The 23,138-nt window shown below is 46.7% G+C and overlaps 1 protein-coding gene and 1 non-coding gene across 4 annotated transcripts in view; both read left to right on the forward strand.

Annotated features, from left to right (window-relative positions):
• The first annotated feature begins 12,166 nt into the window (after positions 1-12,166).
• Positions 12,167-23,138, forward strand: part of PSMD11 (proteasome 26S subunit, non-ATPase 11) — a 38,084-nt gene continuing 27,112 nt past the window's right edge. Inside the window, exons 1-2 of one of the 3 annotated variants that reach the window (XM_041001602.1) lie at positions 12,167-12,307; positions 14,259-14,360. In XM_041001602.1, coding sequence (XP_040857536.1) covers positions 12,217-12,307; positions 14,259-14,360 — 193 coding nt within the window. In that variant the 5' untranslated portion in view covers positions 12,167-12,216. Of the gene's footprint in view, positions 12,308-13,713; positions 13,961-14,258; positions 14,361-23,138 lie in introns of those variants that run through there. The other 2 variants (XM_041001603.1, XM_041001604.1) reach the window with 2 other exon arrangements.
• LOC121170591 lies at positions 17,017-17,181 on the forward strand. Its single transcript, XR_005886016.1, has one exon. It is a non-coding gene; the product is annotated as a U1 spliceosomal RNA (small nuclear RNA).

A 23,138-nucleotide genomic window follows, 5' to 3' on the forward strand; every position in this document is an offset into this window, starting at 1 on the left:
GCCACTAGCAGGGAACAGGATGGGAAGTGGAGCTGCCGGGATTAGAATTGGTGTCCCTATGGAATCGTGGTGCACTCAAGGCAAGGACTTCAGCCACTAGGACACTGCACTGGACCCTGTAGTTTTTTTTAAAAGACTAAAGTGTCAGCATGTTAATAGTTTAGTGATGACAAAAGACTACAAATCCACTTGAAAGTTCATATTAATCAAATCGCACTCCAAAAATCCTGTAACTCATTTTCAAATATCCTGTTTGATGGCTGGTATTTCAAGACATTTTTCCTAAGAATTTCCACAAGTTGGGTTTTCTATTATTTGTAACCAGTGTAAGTGAGCCTGACAAATTCAGTTAAACTTGACATGAAGTAATTCCCTTGGGCACTACGTGATGGCCTAGTGGCTAAAATTCTCTGCTTGCACATTCTGGGATCCCGAATGCACACTGGTTTGTATTCCAGGTTTTCCATTTCCCTTCCAGCTCCCTACTTGTGGCCTGGGAAAGCAATGGGCGACTTCCCAAAGCCTTGGCACCCTGCACCTGTGTGGGAGACCCAGAAGAAGCTCTGGGCTCCTTGTTTGCTCAGTCCCAGCCATTCTGGCCACTTAGACAGTGAAGCTGCTGATGAGATATTTGTATCTTCCTTCTTTATTAAGATACACATTTACAATTTGTCCTTTTTAGGAAACTAATGAAAAAAACTTCGACTACCTACCACAAATATACAATCTGAATTTATTTTTTTCACTTTTTCTTTCCCAGATGAATGTATAATCTTGTGCTTTTCCTATAGTTAGTGTTGTTTACATAATAGAGGAATTCTGTCTCTGACTTTGCAATAAGAAGTTTTTTAAAAAATGAGAATATCACTAAAGGAAGTGAATGCTGTGGTTTCATCTTAGTAAAAGCACTGCTAGGGAGTTGTCCCATTTGAAGTGACTGTGCCCCCTGCTGGTCCAAAAGGGACATGACTAACAGCAGAGCAGTTTCCCCAGTTGATCTAAGGGTCACTCAATGCAGATTTCCTACCCAGGGGAGGGAGGACTTCTGGAATTCTGTGGAGATTGACAGCTTCCAGTGTAACCCTGTCCAGGTGAGGCCGCAGGGTTGAAGTTGAGTCTGAGTTGAATTCTAGTTGAATTAGTGACATGACACCAAGAATTTGAGAAATGCTGTGTAATCTGAGTTTGCAGGCGGCTGGGGACAGCAAAGCAAGATTTATATGACACCTGCAACAGTCAAGGAGACTTCAGGGAAGGAATACCCATAGTACCTCACGGGATTAACATGATTTTGGACCGTTAGATAACATTTCAAAGGGATAAAAGCATTGGAGCACTTTTTCTACAAAATGATTTTTTTTTTAATTGGAAAGGCGGATATACAGAGAGGAGAGACAGAGAGGAAGATCTTCCGTCCAATAAATTCACTCCCCAAGTGAGCACAACGGCCGATGCTATGCCGATCCGAAGCCAGGAGCCTCTTCAGGTCTCCCACACAGGTGCAGGGTCCCAAAGCTTTGGGCCGTCCTCGACTGCTTTCCCAGGCCACGAGCCGTGAGCTGGAAGGGAAGCAGGGCAGCCGGGATTAGAACCGACACCCATATGGGATCCTGGGCGTGCAAGGCGAGGATCTTAACCACTGCACCATCATGCCGTGCCCCAAAATGAAATCTTGAAAGGCATTGGATCATCATCCACATTGCTTCTGTCCTTTCAGGTACTCTTGAAGACAAACTTAGAATTGTTGACTCCATTTTGCACTATCCCGAGGGAGGAATTGTTAAGAAACATTCTGTCCCTTGAGTTACTGGTGACAGAACTAATCCTGAAAGTTCCAGATGCTCGAGTTGATTGTTCCCAACTGAGAGGAAGGCACATTTTGTCTTTTGTGTTTTTCTTTATTTCTTTTTTTTTTTTTTTGGTCTTATTAGGGTTAAAGGTCTTAGGATCAGATCACTGCATTTGCCTTGAAGCCTTGAATACTTTTAACCTACTTTAAATTGCTGTCTTGGAGTGGGGATTTAGCCTAGTAATTAAGAAGATATCCTTGTCCAAGTATCAGAGTGCCTATGTTCAACTCCTGACTCCAGACTGCTGTTGATACAGCTCCTGGGAGGCAATGATGGCTCAGTCAATGGTTCTGCCACTATATGGGAAACCTGGGATGAGTTGCTGGCTCCCAGCTTCAGCATGTCCTAGCTCACTTGGGGCCTTTGGGGAGTGAGCCAAAGTATCAATTTTCTTTCTGTCTGATGATTTCATTTAGTTTGAAAGGTTTATTTTCTTGAAGGACAGAGTTACAGAGAATTTGCATATATTGGTTCTCTCTCCAAATGGCCACAATGTCCTGGACTGTACCACTCGAAATCCAGGAGGAACGATCATCACCCAGATTTTCCATGTGAGTGGCAGGAGACCAAGTACTTGAATCATTTGCTGCTACTTTTCCAGGCACACTAGTAGGGAACAGCATGGGAAGAGGGAAAGCCAGGCACTTGAACCAGTGTCAGAGATGCTGGCGTTGGGTGGCAGCCAAACACAATCATGGTGCTGGTCCTGTCTAATAATTTTAAAAATTTAAAAACTATGGGTTTGTAGAACCGTAAGATATCAGAATTAAAAATTGCATTAGAGATCTAGTCTGGATTCTGGGAGGAGTTCATGTATGCTCCAGTTCTGATTCCACTTCGTATTAATGTATCTTGGCCCCCTACCCCACAGTGTGACACCTGGTTGGAATTGAAGGCTCTTGTCAAGGGCTTTCAAATGGCCATTGCAGCCATTTGGATAGTGTTAACAGTGGACTGACAGATCTCAGTCTTTGTGACTCCAGTTTTCAAGGCAATGTCTTCACAGTGACAGGTGAATCACTTGAAGCAGCTGTAGTTTATAGGATATATGTAAGGCGTTAGACCTGGGGCCAGCACATTGCCTCAACTGTCTAATCCTCTACCTCCAAGCACCCCATCTCGTATAGCCACTGGTCTGTTCCAGCTGCTCCATTTCTGATCCTGCTTCCTGTTTATGGCCTGGAAAAGCAGCAGAGGATGGCCGAAAACCTTGGGAACCGGCACACACGTAGGAGATCTGGAAAAGGCTCCTGGTTTTGATTAACTCTGGCTGTTGTGGCCATTTGGAGTGTAAGCCAGGGATGGAAGATCTTTCTCTCTTCTCCCTAACTCTGGCTTTCAAAATAAAGAAGTATATTTAAGTATAAATATATAAATAAGCATATGTAATAAAATACATATTTATAGGCAAATATATATAACAAGTATGTGTGTATATATATATGTATATATATATGTTTTTATGTATTAGAACCTGTAAAGTGGGGCAAATACCATGGCTCAAAAGGCTAATCTGACACATCCAAGTGCCAGGATTCTACATGGGTGCTAATTCTAGTCCCAACTGTTTCCCAATTCCCATCCAGCTCCCTGCTTGCAGCCTGGGAAAGCAGTGGAGGACTGCCCAAAGCCTTGGGACCCTATATCCATCAGTTAGGTCTGGGCGAGGCTAAAACCACGAGTCCAGGAGTCGCATTCTGATCTTGCAGCTTTGTGGCAGGAACTCAGGTACTTGAGTCGCTTTTAGTGCCTCCATGGTACATTCTGAACAGGAAGCTGTCCTGGAATCACAAAGTCACAAGGGCCAGCATCAGACACTCTGCTTTGGGATGTAGGTGTCCCTTGCTCATTGTTGCACCACCCACTTCTCTTTATCCTGTTATTTCAGTGTTTGAGTTTTACTATATTTTTGTTTAGTTGTGTATCTAATTTTAAAAAATTGATTTCTGGGCCTAGGAGCTGAGGCCTCACTTTGAACATACTGGGATCCCATATGGGCTGGTTCTAATCCCGGCGGCCCCGCTTCCCATCCAGCTCCCTGCTTGTGGCCCGGGAAAGCAGTTGAGGACGGCCCAAAGCCTTGGTACCCTGCACCTGTGTGGGAGACCCAGAAGAAGTTCCTGGATCCTGGCTTCAGATAGGTTCAGTGCAGCACTGGCCGTTGCGCTCACTTGGGGAGTGAATCATCGGATGGAAGATCTTCCTCTCTGTCTCTCCTCCTCTCTGTATATCTGTCTTTCCAATGAAAGTAAAATGAATCTTAAAAAAATAATTTCTTTGAAAGAATTACGGGTAGAGAAGGAGAGATAGGGAGGGAGAGATGTTTCATCTGGTGGTTACTCTTCAAATGGCCACTGTATAGACCAGGATCCAGGGACTCCACTCCGTTTTCTGTGGATGAAAGAGTGCCAAGCACTCAAACCATCTGCTAATGCTTTTTCAGGTGCAATAGTGGGAAACTAGATTGAAAGTGGAACAGCCAGGACTTGAGCTAGCATTCATATGGCATCCTGGTAGCACAGGCAGCATCATAACCTGTGCCACAGTGCCAACCGGCTTCCTAGTCTTTACAAAAAGTGACCAACATCATACTGAATTATACTAACATCTGTATTGTTTTTGTGTATCTGCAGTTCATGTGTTATGTTGTGTGACTGTTATAGGTTTTTTATTGCCAAATGTGTCAGAACTTATCCATTATTTCTTTTTTTTTTTTTTTTTTAAAGATTTATTTTTATTATTTTTTTTGATTGGAAAGGCGGATATACAGAGAGGAGAGACAGAGAGGAAGATCTTCCATCCGATGATTCACTCCCCAAGTGAGCGCAACGGGCCGATACTTTGCCGATCCGAAGCCAGGAGCCTCTTCCGGGTCTCCCACGCGGGTGCAGGGTCCCAAAGCTTTGGGCCGTCCTCGACTGCTTTCCCAGGCCACAGGCAGGGAGCTGGAAGGGAAGCGGGGCTGCCGGGATTAGAACCGGCGCCCATATGGGATCCCGGGCGTGCTAGGCGAGGACCTTAACCACTTGCGCCACCGCGCCGGGCCCTCCATTATTTCTTGAATGAACATTCGCATTTCCAGTCTTGCTTTCGGAATGTGAACAGTACAGCATGTCTCGTGGTATACATATGAAAGGATTACTCTGGGAATGGCTGAGTCATAGGGTATGCTAATGATAAATTTCATGATTTTGTCATATTTTTCAAAGTAGTTGAAATAACTTATATTCCAGCAGCAATCGATCTGTATCCTCTTGAATGTTTAGGTTTGCACTTTTTTTACTTGTTGTTGTTATTGATTAAAGATGTATGGAAGACTGGCACAATAGCTCAATTGGCCAGTCCTCTGCCTGCAAGCACTGACATCCTATGGGGGAGCCAATTTGTGTCCTGGCAGTTCCACTTCCCTTCCAGCTCCCTGCTTGTAGCCTGTAAAAGCAGTGGAGGACGGCCCAAAGCCTTGGGACCCTGCACCCGTGTGGGAAAAGTGCAAGAAGCTCCTGGCTTCGGATCAGCTCAGCTCCAGCTATTGCAGCCACGTGGGGAGTGAACCAACAGATGGAAGATCTTTCCATCCTTCTCTCTGTAACTTTAACTTTCAAAAATATGTATATCTTTATAAACAAATAAACAAAAACACCCGGCCATCATCTGTTTTTGAACCTCAAATCATGTAAACCTTGAAATAACAGTAACTTATGTGTGGAAGAGTAGGTGTTAGCCAACAGTGATGTGCTGTTCTCTGGTAGCATTCAATTAATATCCAGCTCTTAGATGACACGTTAGCTGTAAGGTACTTTTTACATGCCTTATTTTTTTAAGATTTTTTAGTTTTAATTGCAAAGTCACATACACAGAGAGGAGGAGAGATAGAGAGGAAGATCTTCCATCCAATGATTCACTCCCCAAGTGACCGTGACGGCCAGTGCTGCGCTGATCCAAAGCCCCGAGCCAGGAACTTCCTCCAGGTCCCCATTGCTGGCACAGGGTCCCAAGGCTTTGGGCTTCCAGGCCACAAGCAGGGAGCTAGATGGGAAGCAGGGCTGCCAGGATTAGAACTAGCCCATACGGGATTCTGGCATGTTCAAGGCGAGGACTTTTAGCCACTAGGCCAGTGTGCCGGGCCCATGCCTAATTATTTTGTACCTGAAAGATATAGAAAGGAAGGATTCTAATCCAGTGATCATTTATAGAGTAGGGTTTTTTTTTTTTTTTTAAGAATATTTATTTTGAAAGAGTTACAAATTGTAACAGAGAGAGATCTTCCATTTGCTGGTTCATTCGCTAGATGGCCTCAACCACTGGGGCTAGGCAAGGCCAAAGCTAGAAACCAGGTGTTTCTTCCAGGTCTCCCATGGAAGAACTGAGGCGGGTAGTACTATGCTGGTTAAACCACCTCCTGAGTCCCATGTGGTTTGAATCCTGGCTGCTCCACTTCAAGTCTAGCTCCTTGCTAATGTGCCTGGAAAAGCACTGGGAGAGAGACTGCCAGGGAGTTCAAGGCCTGCCTTGGCCTGACCCAGCCCTACCCGTTGTGGCCATGTGGGGAGTGAAGCAATGCCTGGAAGATCTTTCTCTCTGCCTCTCCCAACACTTTTCAAATAACAAAGCTTTTCTTAAAGCAAGAACTAATGTATTGTACACCATTTTGAATTTTGTTTCAAAATTTAAAGTATCTGGTGTTCGTTTGAAAATTATATTACGTTTTCCACAGTTATAGTTTAATTCTCTGGAAAATCTGGCTGATATGTTAGAATATTCAGCCTAGGTCACCCTCCTTGATTCTGTAATTGTGAAAGGTGTGGTTAATATATGTGCATAATTTAGCTATTTGCGTTTAAAGTTGAATTTTGCTAATTAGACATATTTCAGATAATGAATGCATTGTAGGTTTGTGCTGTTATTCTTAGATCTGAAATACTGAAGAGAAATAAAACATGACAAGTGCAGAGGAATCAAACATCAACATAAACAGAAGCCCTGGGATTAAAAACAAAAGTGTGATTATCGTTCTTCTTAACCCCATTTGAGTGTTGAATTAATCAGGGTATTAATAGTAGAATTAATGGAAATTTTTAAGTGATTTATTTACTTGAAAAGCACAGCAACACAGAGACAGAGGGAAGGAGCGAGACGAGCTGGGTCACTTCCCGGATGCCTGCAGCAGGTGGAGTGGAAGCCAGGAGCCAGGGTCTGCATCCAGTCTCCCATGGAGGTGGCAGGGACTACCAGAGCTGCAGAGCCATCGTCTGCAGCTTCGCAGCACACGAGCAGGAAGCTAGTTTGCAAGCAGGGACTCCCATCTGAGGTGCTGGCACCTCATGCTATGGTTTAATGCTTTTTTTTTTTAAAGATTTATTTTTATTATTTTTTTATTGGAAAGGCGGATATACACAGAGGAGAGACAGAGAGGAAGATCTTCCATTCGATGATTCACTCCCCAAGTGAGAGCAATGGCCCATGCTATGCCGAGCCAAAGCCAGGAGCCTCTTCCGGGTCTCCCACGCGGGTGCAGGGTCCCAAAGCTTTGGGCCGTCCTCGACTGCTTTCCCGGGCCACAGGCAGGGAGCTGGAAGGGAAGCGGGGCTGCAGGGATAGAACCAGCCCATATGGGATCCCGGGCGTGCAAGGGGAGTACCTTAACCATTGCGCCACCACGCCGGGCCCAAATGCTTTTTTTTTTTTTTAATTTCATGTTTTAAACTTTTGTTTGAAAATGAGATATACAGAGAGAAGGAGCGAGAGAGGAAGATCTTCTGTCCGCTGTTTCACCCCTCAAGTGGCCGCAATGGCCAGAGCTGCACAGAGCCAGGAGCCTTTTCTGTGTCTCACACAGGTGCAGGGGCCCAAACTTTTTGGGCCTTCCTCGACTGCTTCCCCAGGCCATGAGCAGAGAGCTGGGTGGGAAGCAATTAGAACTGGTGGTCATATGGGATCTCATTGCGTGCAAAGTGAGGACTTTAGCTGCTAGGCTACTGAGCTCGGCCCAGTTTAATGCTTCCTGACACAATGCTCACTGTAGGAATAGATCTAAATTTTTTATTGTTAAGAGATTTATACAGAAAATGAGAGACCAAGATCTTCCATCCACTAGTTCACTCTTCAAGTGGCCACAATGGCTAGAACTAAACTGGTAAGAAGCCAGGAGCCTGTGTCTGGGTCTCCCTCGTGGGTGCTGGGTCCTAGGGGTTTGAGCTGTCCTCTACCGTTTCCGCAGGCCATAAGTAGGCAGCTGGAAGAGAAGCCATTAGGCTACTGCAGTGGTCCCAGAAATTAAGTTTTAAAGTTTGGGAAATAGCCTAATCAACTATGCAAAGATTATCAATATAATTACAAAAAATAAAGCAAGTTTGGGAAATAGAAGCGCTGGACTCACCCCCTGCTGCAGGGAAGACCACAGGACGTGTTGCCTGACTTTGGAGCGCCCTGTCGGGTCTGGGCCTTCTCAGTTGCTGTTGCCTGTGTGGTGGACAGTGCGGATACACACAGAGAACATGAAGACCAGCTCATCTAGAGCAGCGGGGAATGTCAGCTGCCTCATCAGATTGGAACATTCTGGCCAAGTTTTGCCGCCTGCTCCTGGGTCTGTGGATGCACTAAGGTGGCCTTTGTCTACCAGTAGACCTTGGGAAGATTTTCTTCAACCCTGAAGCAGTGAGACCAACACCCTGTCAGGACTATCACAACCACTTAGGTAACACCCTCAGAACGCCCCATGTCGGGGTCTCTAAAACATCATGAAGTAACTGACCACCCCCCCCCATTTTCAGGGGCCTTTAAAATAAATATTATAAATGCTGAGTGAAAATAAGTGTCCGTATGTGAATTTTGTGCCCACATGAATTGTCAGTGAAGAATGAGAGAAAAAAAATCAAGATATTTTAAGTCTAACAAATTTATCAGTAACAGAGTTTTCATTAGACTTTTTATTCATTCTTAAGTTCAATAAGGAGTTTGGAGGTCTAGGTGTGTGTGTGTGTGATCGAAGCATTTCCAGACAGAGGTGAAAAGATAATAAATAAAAGATAATAATGACACATTTCCCTAATTTTTGGCATTTCTCCCGCACTTTGGAGTTCCAAAGGCAGTGAATATGTAAAGTTGAAGAGCTAGCTCTGAAAACTGGTCCTTGTTGCTCCCTGTCACAGAATAGGAGAAAGGAGAGACGGGAAAGTATACAGTCTTATATTACTGGGATTATATATAGTATTCCCTACTTGCTCAATGTTGGGATAGTAATATGTTTGTTGGGGTCGGGCACGATAGCCTAGTGGCCAAGGTCCTTGCCTTACATGCGCAAGGATCCCATATGAGTGCTAGTTTGTGTCCAGGCAGCCCCACTTCCCTTCCAGCTCGCTGCCTGTGGCCCGGGAAAGCAGTCGAGGACGGACCCAAAGCTTTGGGACCCTGCACCCGCGTGGGAGACCCGGAAGAGATTCATGGCTCCTGGCTTTGGATTGGCTCAGCTCCAGCCGTTGTGGCCATCTGGGGAGTGAATCGTCGGATGGAAGATCTTCCTCTCTGTCTCTCATTTCTGTATATCTGCCTTTTAAATAAAAAATAAAATAAATCTTTAAAAAAAAAACCAAAAAACTAAAGCCCAGCCTGCCCCACCCGGAGATGCCCACTTGATCAGAAGCGATGGAGGAGCACCTCAGCTTCAAACCCATTCCCTATGAATACATGGCATAATAACTAGATGAAAATAAAAGGCCTCTGGACTCAATTTTTTAAAGATTTACTTATTTTTATTGGAAAGTCAGATTTACAGATAGGAGACACAGAGAAAGATCTTCCAGCCGCTGGTTCACTCAAAGTGGCTACAAAGGCCAAAACTGATGTAATCTGAAGCCACAAAGCCAGGAGCTTCCTCCAGGTCTCCCACGCGGGTGCAGGGTCCCAAGGCTTTGGGCCGTCCTCGACTGCTTTCCCAGTCCACTCGCAGGGAGCTGGATGGGAAGCGTGGCTGCCAGGAGAGCCAGTGCAAGGATTTAGTCACTGGGCCATTTCACCAGCGCCTTCTCAGCCATTTGAATTAGCATATGAAATTCACGTTTTGGTGAAAAGGCCTAATACTTAACTGAATCAGAAACGTAACAGATAAGAAGGAAACAGACTTGCCAATATAAATCACTTTCCAATAAAAATAAAATATTTTTTATTTTATTTTTATTGGAAAGGCAGATGTACAGAGGAGGAGAGACAGAGAGGAAGATACTCTGTCTGATGATTCACTCCACAAGCAGCCACAATGGCCAGAGCTGAGCCAATCCGAAGCCAGGAGCCAGGAACCTCTTCCAGGTCTCCCACACGGGTGCAGGGTCCCAGTGCTTTGGGCCGTCCTGTGGCAGGGAGCTGGGTGGGAAGTGGAGCAGCCGGGATTAGAACCGGTGCCCTTATGGGATCCCTGGCGTGCAAGGCGAGGACTTTAACCACTACACTGTTGTGCTGGGCCCAAAAATAAAAATCTTTAAAAGCCTGGAGAGCAAGCAGCATTCACAGAGAAGAAAGGCGTAGCTCCGGGAGATTAGGGCCGTGTGGTGTGTTTGAGTTTGATGTGGGAACAAAAGCAAGCTGACAAGCGGGAAGGAGGCAGGTCAGAGTGAGGAAATCTGAGGTGGGAGAAGAACCAACAGTTGATTGCTGCATTATTACGGGAAAATGAAATCACAACTAAAGGCTTGTTTAGCCCTTCAAGCAGGCTCACTGAAGGGAGAAGTGGGAATTAATCAGCAGCTTTAATTAGACATCTGCTAACAGCCATTTATCAAATGCGTGTCTGTGTCAATCTGCCCAAGTGCTCGAGAATATTTAAAAATTTAAGCTTCAGGGGCACGCTGCAGTAGCCTAGAGGCTAAAGTCCTCACCTTGCATGTGCCAGGATCCCAAAAGGGCACTGGTTCTAATCCCAGCAGCTCCACTTCCCATCCAGCTCCCTGCTTGTGGCCTTGAAAAGCAGTCGAGGACGGCCCAAAGCCTTGGGACCCTGCACCCGTGTGGGAGAAGTGCAAGAGGCTCCTGGCTTCCGATTGGCGCAGCACCAGCCGTGGCAGTCACTTAGGGAGTGAATCATCGGATGGAAGATCTTCCTCTCTGTCTCTCCTATTCTCTGTATATCTGCCTTTGCAATAAAGATAAATAAATTATATAAAAAATTCAAGTTTCACCAATTCTGTGAAGCAGAGTTTGTTATTTTGGTTAAATATACGTAATTTCTTATTTTAACCAGTTTTGTGTATATATTTCTGTGGTATTACATACATTTACATTGTTGTTCAGCCATCCAGGAAAACAGTCTTTAATTTTCTTGATGATCAAACTTAGTCTCAGAAAGTTGAAATACTCTGTTATCTGGTAGTATATTGAAGATTGAGCTGCATGTTTGCTGAGTTCCAGCACCTTCTTCAGGATTAGCAAAATCCTCACAGCATGTTTCCCTTGCACTTGCATCCTCCGCGGTGTCTGTAATTTTGATGGAAGCAGCCAGCAATAAAGAGAAGAAATATCCCCCCCTATTTTTTTTTTTTTATCAGAGCTGAAAGTGGGGCATGACTTTTAAGAGGTGTTTGTTGAGTGAATGGAGCAAAAGGAGCAGATACCTCGCTTTTTTTTTTTAAAAACAAGATTTATTTATTTATTTTTTAAAGATTTATTTTTATTGCAAAGTCAGATGTACGAAGGAGGAGAGACAGAGAGAAAGATCTTCTGTCTGATTCACTCCCCACCGGCCGCAGTGGGTGGAGCTGAGGCAATCCGAAGCCAGGAGCCAGGAACTTCCTCAAGGTCTCCCACACGGGTGCAGGGTCCCAAGGCTCTGGGCTGTCCTCGACTGCTTTCCCAGGCCACGGACGGGCTAGATGGGAAGCGGTGCTGCTGGGACAGGAACCGATGCCCATATGGGCTAGGACTTTAGCTGCTATGCTATTGTGTCAGGCCCATACCTCTCTTCAAGACTGAACCAGCTGGAAAGTTTTCTCAGTGCTTGGAGAGCTGGGGGTCTAGCCTGGAGAGGGAGTGAATGAGTGTGTGTGTGTCTGTCCGGAGGGGGGTATGTGCCTGGAGTGTGTGTCACTTGCACGCCTTTGCGCCACCTGACAGCTTGCAGGGAGTACCTGGCCAGGCGCTCCCAGGCTCTTGTGAAGGCGGCTGGGACGACGTGGGGACGAAGCGTTCCTTCCCGGGCCGGCCGCGAGGGGGAGCTGGGAGCTTAGCGCACACCTGCCAGAGGACCTGCTACGGGCCGGCGCAGAGACTACAACTCCCGTGGTGCCCTGGGAATGCGGGCGGGGGGCGGAGAGGGCGGGACCTCCGGGTATGTGTTTCCGGCGTCAGCGGCCACGGCCGGGGACGGTGTGAGAGCGGTAAGATGGCGGCGGCGGCGGTGGTGGAGTTCCAGAGAGCCCAGTCTCTACTCAGCACCGACCGGGAGGCCTCCATCGACATTCTCCACTCCATCGGTAAAGGTCGCCGCGCCGCCTCCCGGGTCCCGCGGCCCCAGCGCCGCCTGTGCGGCTCGGCGGCAGCCGAGAGGGGCCGGGCTAGCCGGCTCGGGCGCTGCTGACTCACTGTGTGTGTGTGAGGGGGCCGGGCCGGGGGACGCAGGCCGCTCGGAGCCCCCCGGAGTCCCCGGCTGCCGCTCGGGCGACGAGTCCAGACACGGCTGCCCCGGGCGTCCCGGGCGGCTGCTGACTCACGGTGGGCTCGGCTGTGCCCGGAGCCGCCGGGCTTCCCGGGAGCTCAGCCCCGAGCCCCGAGTCCCGAGCCGGGAGGCCTTGGCATTTCCCGCCCTGGTCGTCTGCTCGCTTGCTCGGGTTTGCTTCCTTGCACCCCGTCCGCCAGGCGCGGCCGGAGCCGGCCCTGCGGGAGGACCCCCGCCCCTTGGCGATAGTGGACGCCCCCGGGGTGGACACCCCGCCACAGCCCCCCGAGGGTCGGGGCGCGCCCCTGGCCCGGGCTCGGGGTCCCAGCGCGGGCTTCGGGGGGTCCGCCCGGCCGGCCGAGGTGACTCATCGTCCCGGGGATGCCCCGTCCTCCCGTGCTGCCTGGAAGTTGAGTTCAGAGGGAGATGGTTGTCCGCTCTGCCGAGTTGAGGGAACTCTGGAACCGCCTGCCTCCTCCCGCTCAGTGCCACGGGAAACTTCAAAAAGATTTTCTCAACTCGGCTGAGTTGGTAGCCCCGACCGGTCGCTGTGTGTTGGAGCGTCAGGTGTGAGCAGAAAGAAGTGGAAGGTGGTACGGGAGGGTCTTAGGTTCAGTGAGGGCGCGCGTTGGCTGACTCCTGCAGCGATGTTGGGGAAGGTTCGGGTGCGATCAACAGGTAGTCTGCGCAGGCACGTGCGGCCGGACTGGCAGGATGCCGGCTTGTCCCTCGGCTGGCCTGGTGTGTTGTTGAAGTTGGTGACCCTGGGGTTGCAATGGCAGGAGCCTGATGCCCTCGTCCTTGGGGGTCTTGGGGGAAGGGAGACGTGTCTCCGTTCTGTGTTTCCCCACTTTGTTTGCATCAAGTGCCCAGCGTATTGTCTAGCTGAAGTCGAGATTGTGGCAAGCGCTGTGGTGCGAGTGGCGCTTGCTCTGCCACTGTCCCAGGAGGGAGTTTCCCCAAGGCTGGTCGCCGGAGTCCTGCCGCTTGACACCCTGACTTTCTGGACTCCATCATGGAGTATCAGAATCTTGGTTTTTGTCAAGTCATGATGCTTTGTTAGGAAAGTACTGAGTGGTGATGATCTGTAAAATTATCACTACTAGCCAGGAGAGGCTGTTGGCTGTCTGAGGGTTAGGATAATTATTAACAGTTGAAAACAGGACAGGTACCAGAAAGTTTTTTGTTTTTGACCAGGAGCTGCTCCCTTATAAAACAGCAGTCTCTCTAAGAGTAGCCAGGATGACACTGGCGCTTTAATAGGATAGTTTTTCCAGACTGGCTTTGTAGAATTGCTTATTTCTACACACTCATCAGCTGGAGCTTTCCACAGACTGAAAGGCCTGGAAAGGCTTTTGTGTTTCTAGTCATCAGGAACTTGGAATTTGGTTTGGTTTGTGGTTGCTTTTTGCACAGATCAGTGTAGTATCTTCGCGTAACCTAGTGACCAGCATGGAGCTTAGCACCACAGGTATGAAGGACCACATCGGAAATCTGAGTGAATATGGGTAACAGAGGTTCTGATGGATAAAATGAAATGGCCCACTGAAGGAGAAGCTTTTTAAAAAATTATTTATCTGGGGTATTTCCTGTATGTACATGATCATCTTTTGTTGTTGTTTTGTTTATAGAAGTTTTACCCCTTAAACTCTAGAATTTGTCTCTTGGCAGATGGGCCTGAGTCTGTAAGGGGCGTGCGAAGCTGACGGACCCTCTGGGTATCGTTTTGAATTCAGAATTGTGAGCCCGTTTTCATTCTCCTCTTGCAGTCAAGCGTGACATCCAGGAGAACGATGAAGAGGCAGTGCAGGTCAAAGAGCAGAGCATCCTGGAACTGGGGTCTCTCCTGGCCAAGACTGGACAGGCTGCAGGTAAGGGCTGCAGTGGGGGGAGCTGCCTGCTGTGTGCTGGCGTGGGGGAGCGTGGCCTGTGTCTGCACACAGGTACACACACACACACACACACACACACACACACACACACACACACACACACAGAGTTTGTTGGTATGTTCAGTCCTGTTTTCTCAGCAACTTGTTGAGCTTCAGTTTTTTAGCAGGTATTATGGTGGGATTTTCTGCAGGTGGGGGGAGATTTTTTGTTGTTGTTGTTTGGTTGGGATGTGATGGTCTGTGGTTTGTTGTTGGTTTTGGAGTTCTCACCGTATTTCCTTACATATGGGTAGTAGCGATGTTTAGTGATTTCGTTGAACAACTGATGTATTTAAAGGGGATAATGACTTTGGAGCCCTGACTTCAAAATGACTAGGGATTTTATATCCAAGTGACTCACTGGTTTTATTTTTTTCTTCTGATGCAGAATGAGTAAGACTTTAGATGGAGCCTTCCCAAGACTTCTCCTTTGGTGCCTAGGACTTTGTGCATCTCATTGCTCAGACGTTTTTCTAATGCTGCTAAGCTATTGGCTGGCAGGACTTGAGATGTTATTCTTGTGATGGGTGTGTGCTTGGAATGGGCAGTGAGTCCTGTTGACAAGGAAGGGCCTTTGACCAGTAAAGTGGTCATAGTACTTTAGAAGTCTGTTTAAAGTGAAATGGGTGATTCTTTTTTTTTTCCAACTTTTAAATGAATTTAGAACTTGTTAGAATGGATTAAGATCTGGTAAATGACCTCATGAATTGCTTTCCTCCAATTATGTTGCCAAAGACAATAGTGGGAAAAATTAGCAAAACTTCTCGCTTTTTCCATTAAGGATAATTTAACATGCTAGTTATGCTAAATCAATAGAAAGTTGAGTAAATATGTATGAAATGCTAAGGATATGTTTACAGGGTCTTTTTCTGTGTGCGTGTTTTGTACATTTCATTCACACATAGTTTCTTTTTAATTTTCAAGTTTATTTCTTATTCATAAAGCAGAATTGGAGGATGGAGAGAGAGAGAGAGAGACAGACTGATTGCTTTCCGTCCTCTCACTCTACAAGTGGTTGCAGTGGCCAGGACTGGGCCAGATCCGAGTCAGGGGCAGAAACTTCTGGCTCTCCCCTGTGGAAGCAGAGGCCAGAGCACTTGGGTCATCTTCTGCCTTCCAGGCATGGGGTGCTGGCTGGCAGGGAGCTGGGTTGGAAGTGCCGCAGCCAGGGCTCAAACCAGCAGCTATATGGGGAGCCTTTGATGCGGGCAGCAGCGTTTAGCTCTTTGGGCAAACATGGTTTAGCTAATTGGGTTGTGGAAACAACTTGAAGTTGGCTTTGTTACCCATTTTGCACACACAGAAACTAAGCACAGGAAAGGTAAGTGACTCATCTGGCTGTTGGTGAAACTGGGATTTGAACCCACTTGGTCCCCCTGCTGAGCTGCTGGCTTCCTCGAATAGAAAGTGTTGCCTTCCTGTGGTTATCCACTTAGGGATTATTGATGATGGGTGGCAGCTTATTTCTTTTTTACCTTACTGACTTTTCATTTTATACATTTATATATTTCTTTTGCCTCTCCATTTGAGTTTGTGATTTACAGAAAAGTTTTTGATAATTAATCCATGCAAATATTACTAGCGTGGTTTTCTGAGAGAATTAGAAAGGTGATGAAGTGGGGTCAGTTTTTGCTGTTAAAATGTGCAGTTTTCTGGAGATGCACAGGAATGCTTTCCTCTAGTGGTATGGGTAGTTAAATAGTTTGTAGTGTATATAGTTAACCTGTCAGTTGTTTGTTTTAAGATTTATTTATTTTTATTGGAAAGACAGATCAGATTTACAGAGAGAAGGAAAGACATAGTGAAAGCTGTTCCATCTGTTGGTTCATTCCCCAGATGGCTGCAAGGGCCAGTGCTGAATAAGTTCAAAGCCAGGAGACAGGAGTTTCCTCTGGGTCTTCTGTGCGGGTGCAGGATCCCAAGGCTTTGGGGCATCCTCGCCTGCTTTTCTTGGCCATAAGCACGGAGCTGGATGGGAAATGGAGCAACCGGGACATAAACAGGCTTCCATATGGAATGCCAGCACTTGTAAGGTGAGGATCTAGCCATCAAGCCATCCCAGTGGGCCCCCGTCAGTAGTTCTCATCTGTAAATGTTGCTGCTTCTTTGCTTGAGCTTGAAATTATCAGTTTATGAATATCCTCTGATTACTTGCTTTCCTTACTTGTGACCCAGTTTCTAACAAGTTTAGAAGTTTCTGCTTAGTGCCCAGCGCTGTGGTCTAGCGCCTAAAGTCCTCACCTTGAATACGCCGGGATCCCATATGGGTGCAGGTTCTAATCCCGGCAGCTCCACTTCCCATCCAGCTCCCTGCTTGTGGCTTGGGAAAGCAGTCAAGGACGGCCCAGAGCCTTGGGACCCTGTACCCGCGTGGGAGACCTCGAAGAAGTTCCTGGCTCCTGGCTTCGGATCGGCATAGCACCGGCCGTTGCACTCACTTGGGGAGTGAATCATCGGACGGAAGATCTTCCTCTCTGTCTCTTCTTCCCCTCTGTATATCTGACTTTGTAATAAGAAGAAATAAATCTTAAAAAAAACACAAAAGTTTCTGCTTAAACCTACTGAAGTTTCGAAGATGACTTATAAGACCTTTCAGATACTTCCCTGGCAGTGGAGATGCCATGATCAGGCAGGTGGTTTCCCCAGGTGAGGCTCACCCATTGCACTTGGGCTGTGCTGACCCCTGCGATTTCCCCAAATGTGGGAAACTCAACTGCATAATTTGTGGGGTAGTGGGATACTGCGTTTGCGCTCTGCCCTGACACTTTTGTTTCTTCAGAGCAGATTTGTGGCAATGTTTCATGTACTATGTGTGCTACAGAGTGAACTGTGCTCCCCACTCAGCTCTGTCGTTATACAGCATAGCCCGGAAGGAGCTGGCTATCTTTCTCCTCTCCCATGTGCTACTTTCCAGTCCAGCCTGGCCTGCACTCCAACCCCTGGGTCAAAAGTGGAAGCAGCAGCTCACCGCAGAAGTGCCTTTCCTAGCCCCATCTCTTGCACTTTGCAGGGCTTACTGCGGTTCAGTCTGCTATGATTTGCACATGTCCCAACAGTTGCCAGTAGAAAACCAGCTACAAGACACACACACACACACACACACACACACAGAACTTTCAGAAACTTTACAAGCTACTTGTCATTATTTTCTAAGAGAATTTGATTTGTACAGACAAACCCAGTAGAAACTCAAAGGAGTCCTTTGGCCTACGGGGCCTATGATCGTGTACCTGTCCTTACTGCTAATAATTGATTTATTTGTATTATTAGTTTCCTTGGATTTTGGCTTGCAAGGACAAAATATAAATTCCTTCCATGGGCCCAGTGTGGTAGCCTAGTGATAAAGTTCTCACCTTGAACGCACCAGGGATCCCATGGGTGCTGGTGCTAATCCTGGCATTCCTTCTTTCCATCCAGCTCCCTGCCTGTGGCCTGGGAAAGCAGTTGAGGACAGCCCAAAGCCTTGGGACCCTGCAACCACATGGGAGACCTGGAAGAGCCCCTGGCTCCTGGCTTCAGATCGGCTCAGCTCTAGCTGTTATGTTCACTTGGGGAGTGAACCATCAGAAGATCTTCCTCTGTGTCTCTCCTTTTAAGATTTAAAATATATCTTTAAAAAAAAATTTCTTCCTGTAATCTTCAGTTTGTTTTGCTAAGCATTTGGTATGCAGTGTGCAGGGTCCTAAAAAGTTGAGGGTGGATCCATGACTGACCACAGTCTCTTGGGAACAGGAAGAAAATCATGTCTGATGTGTAAGAGTGATTCAGAGTAGATGCCTAGGCTCAGAGTCTACGCCTCACAGTGTGGGACTTTGTTTTTTAAATAAGATTTATTTATTTTTATTGGAAAGTCAGACATACAAAGAGGAGAAGAGGCGGACAGGAAGATCTTCTATCCAATCAGTCACTCCCCAAGTGGCTGCAATGGCCAGTGCTGCACCGATCTGAAGCCAGGAGCCAGGAACCACCTCCAGGTCTCCCACATGCGTACAGGATCCCAAGGCTTTGGGCCGTCCTTGACTGCTTTCCCAGGCCACAGGCAGGGAGCTGGATGGGAAGTGGAGCTACTGGGATTGGAACTGGTGCCCATATGGGGTCCCGCTGTGTTCAGGGTGTGGACCTCAGCCGCTAGGCCACGCCGTGCTGGTCCCTGATTTTTTTTTAAAATGAGGTTTGAGAATCAAAGAGATCTTCTTTTCATTGGTTATTCCCCAGATGCCCACAGTTGTTGTTTTTGTTTCTTTATTGAAAGAGTTCATGCCACAGAAGGCTGTAATTGCCAGTGCTGGGCCAGGCCAAGCCAGGAGCTTCAAGTGAGTTTACCGTACTCGGGTGGCTGGGGTGCATATACTTGGTCCAACTTCTGCAACTTCTCCCAGGTCGTTAGCACAGAGCTGGGGTAGAAGTGGATCAGCAGGCCCGGTGCGATGGCTCATTGGCTAAATCCTTGCCTTGGACGTGTCAAGATCCCATATGGGCACCAGTTTGTGTCTTAGTTGCTCTGCTTCCCATCCAGCTCCCTGCCTGTGGCCTGGGATAGCAGTCAAGGACGGCCCAAAGCCTTGGGACCCTGCACCTGTGTGGGAGACCCGAAGGAAGCTCCAGGCTCCTTGCTTTGGATTGGCTCAGCTTTAGTCATGGCAGCCGCTTGGGGAGTGAATCATCAGACGAAAGATCTTCCTCTCTGTCTCTCCTCCTTTCTGTATTCTGACTTTGCAATAAAAATAAATAAATCTTTTTTAAAAAATGCAAATAATCTCAGTAAAAATGGAAGGAAGAAGATTTTGTGTGAGTTAAAAACTTTAATCCAGAGCATAAAAATGTGGAGAATATAAGCAAGAAAAACTGTAAGGATTAGATAGTATCAGACTGAAATAGGAAATGAGCTGAATGCTTGAAGAAATGAGTGCCAGAGGGTCATTTGTGTGTTTGATAGGGTAAGAAGAGTAACAGGACGAAGAGAAACTCCAGTAACTTTGCATAGCTGCTGTTTTGCTTCTGGATTTTCCTGAAAGGCAAATGATTTTCAAATAGAAAAATATAGAAATAATATCAGAAAGAATTGAAGCAATGGTAAGTGGGAGAGTGGATAGTTCAAGTCTCTAGGCCCTTGGCAGTCTCATACTTTAATATCAGGATAACTCTAGCAGATACGTTGATAGAGCCACTTAGTATTTTGAAAAAAATTTCTGGAGGACAGTGGAGTATAAGGAAACTGAGGATCAGAAAATATGTTTCTGCCTTACAAAAGATGAAAAGATGTGAATATAGCTGGAATGTAGCAGTCTAGTTCTGGGATAGATCATTTGGTAATTAGAATTTGAAATTAGAATGATGATGTATCAAAAACATGTTCCAATGTACCTTTGATCTCTCAAAGGTTTGTGGGGATTTGTTTTTCTCTTGTTTCTGTAAATAAACTATCTTGTGGCCTGGGCCCTACACGGTAGCCTAGCAGCTAAAGTCCTCGCTCGCCTTGCTTGTGCTGAAATCGCATATGGGCGCTGGTTCATATCCTGGCTTCTCCACTTCCCATCCAGCTCCCTACTTATAGCCTGGAAAAACAGTTGAATGGCCCAAAGCCTTGGAACCCTGTACCTGTGTGGGAGACCTGGAAGAAGCTCCAGGCTCCTGGCTATGTGGCTCTGTTCTTTGTTGTTGTTGCTGTTGTTGGTTAGCATCTGGCACCATGGTTAAAACCATTTCAAAAGAATGGCTTATCTATGTTGATTGTGTAAGTACAGTAGGGGAAAGAAGTAAGAGTCATGATTGTTGCCAAAGACAGGAAGATATAATTCAATTTGGTAAGTATAAATATACACTTGAGATACTTATTTATCAAAAAAATAGAAAGATGAGGAATTACCTGCTTTGACTATGGTCTGCCACCCTGAGACTTCAATGGAGTCAATCTTAAGAAAATTTGCCATGGGAAAAAGCAATATATGTTTCTTTTTAAAAAAGATTTATTTGTTTTTATTGGAAAGGCAAATATACAGAGACGAAGGTCTTCTCTCTGGTGATTTACTCCCCAAGTGGTTGCCAGCAGCCGAAACTGAGCCAAGTCCGGAGTTAGGAGCTTCTGGGTCTCGCACGCAGGTGCAGGGTCCCAAGGCTTTGGGCCGTCTGCGACTGCTTTCCCAGACCACAGGCAGGGAGCTGGAAGGGAAGTGAGGCTGCCAGGACAGGAACTGGCACCCATGTGGGATCCAGGTGTGTCCAAGCCAAGGATTTATCCACAAGGCTACCATGTCAGGCCCAGAAAATATATTGTTTTCTTGTGTTACGTGTTATTGTGGGGTCAAGGAAATTAAGCCATCTATCTCACCATCAGACCTGCCTGGCATTTTGTTTACAAGGTAGCTAGTGTGAGGAGTAAGCTAGAAACTGGAATGTTGGAGAAGTTAAAATATCTAAAATGTGTTTGGCTCAGAAAAAGGGAAAGTTAGGGAATCATAAATGATAAATATTTGGACACATGTGGAAGAAGATACTGTTTTGTGTTTCTGAAAAACACTTTGATTTGGCTAACATTGGAATATGTTACTTAAAAAAAATTATTTATTTTTGTTGGAAAAGCAGGCAGATCTAAAGAGGCTGATCTTCCGTCTGCTGTTTCACTCCCCAAGAGGCTGCAACAGCTGGAGCTGAACCGATCCAAAGCCAGGAGCTTATTCCATGGGGTGCAGGATCCCAAGGCTTTGGGCCATCCTTCACTGCTTTGTCAGGCCGCAAGCATTGAGCTAGAAGGAAAGTGGAGCAGCTGGGATGGGGACCAGTACCTGTATGGGATGCCAGCACTTGAAGGGGAAGGATAACTAATTGCAGCACTGCCCTGGGCCTGGAACATGTTACTTTTTGAGCATGTTCTCTCATTAGACCTCAGTAGTGCGCGGTTGTTCACCTAGGCTAGGAACTGCGGTGGGAGAGAAGTCATCGCATAGCCTACCTTGAAAAAGCTGTGGTTATGTAATGTAATTTACATCTGCATTCATGCCGAAGGAGTTCAAGGGGAGAAATTACTGTAGCCTGAAGTTAGCATGAAGGACTCAATAGGATTTTGGCTGACCTGAAAGGTTTTCTGATATTTAGATGTGTCAGGAAGATGCGAAGACACACGGGCATGTGGCATGAGTGCGGCTTGAAAGCAGCGGTGTACTCTGTAGGGGCCAATGTGTTTGTAGAATGGGAAAGTTTTGCAAATAAGGAATCAAAAGTCAGTGCTGCAGAGTGTCTCTTTCCCCCACTTTTTAAAAGAGTTTCTCCATTTCCCAGATCCTTCCCCGGAGGTCCTTTCCCTTTAAAAAATGTCAAGATTGCAGAACAAAGCAAAAGGTGACATTTTACACTCTGTGGAGATCCTTTAATACCTGACGCAGTCCTGTGCATCCTTTGCCTGTCCAGCAGATAAAGATTTTGGGACCCGGAATTAGCCTTCTCAAGAGGATGAGGTTTGCTTGCCCTGAATTAGAATTCTCCAGAGGATAAGTGTACAATTGGAAAATGTTAAAGAGGCAGAAGTGTGAAGTCATCTTAACCTACATTGCAAAGCTACTTCATAGATGTTCAGTTGAAACATTCTCCAATTTTTATTGCTAAACATATCTCTAGTTAATTTTTTAAAGATTTATTTATTTTTATTGTAAAGGCAAGTTTACAGAGAGAAGGAGAGACAGAGAGAAAGATCTTGCATCTGTTGGTTCATTCCCCAAGTGGCTACAACTTGGATCGGCGCTTAAGTGATTGGAAGCCAGGAGTCAGGATCCTCTTCTGGTTCTCACACGCGGGAGCAGGATCCCAAGGCTTTGGGCCGGCCTTGACTGCTCTCTGCAGCCGCAAGCAGGGAGCTGAGAGGGAAGTGGAGCAGCCGGGATTAGAACCAGTACTCGTATGGAATCCCATTATATGAAAGGCAAGGATTTTAACCACTAGGCTACTGTGCCAGGCACTAGTTCATTGTTTCTTTTGAAAATTTTTATTTATATATTTGAAAGAAAGAGGGGGATATCTTGCATTTGCTGGTTTGCCGTTCACTCCCCAAATGATTGCCAGGGCTGGGCCAAGCCTAAACCAGGAGCCAACAGCTTCAGCTGATCTCCCATGTGGGTATCAGGGCCCTAGGACTGGGTCAGTTTGTGCTGCTCTCCCAGACGACTGGGCAGCAAGCTGGATTGGAACTGGAGCAATTGCCCGGAGGAGTGCTGGTGTTGCAGGTGGCTGTTTAACCTGCTACAGTGCCAGCCCCTCGACTTATGGCTTTTTTAAAATAAAAGATTTATTTTGTTTTTATTGGAAAATCAGATAAACAAAGAGGAGACACAGAAAAGATCTTCCATTTGCTGATTCACTCCCCAAGCAGCTGCAATGGCCGGAGCTGAGCCAGTCAGGGGCCAGGAGCCAGCAGCCTCCTCTGAGTCTCCCTCATGGGTGCAGGATCCTAAGAAGACCTTGGACTGTCCTCAACTGCTTTCCCAGGCCACAGGCAGGGAACTGGATGGGAAGTGGAGGTGCCGGGATGAGAACTTGCGCCCATATGGGATCTCAGCACGTTCAAGGCGAGGACTTTAGTCGCTAGGCCCTGCTCCAGGCCCTGAAATCTTTTTATTGAATTGCCTGTAGCACCGTCTTTTCTTCTGCAAGAGAGAAGAAACTTTGGTGGAGACTTACCTTTTTTGGTTATGATTTAAGGCTTACATTTTCTGTTAATGAGGATGTTTG

Source organism: Ochotona curzoniae, unplaced genomic scaffold (genome assembly GCF_017591425.1).
Source record: "Ochotona curzoniae isolate NIBS_2020 unplaced genomic scaffold, NIBS_Ocur_1.0 scaffold_2453, whole genome shotgun sequence".
Classification (NCBI taxonomy): Eukaryota; Metazoa; Chordata; class Mammalia; order Lagomorpha; family Ochotonidae; genus Ochotona; species Ochotona curzoniae.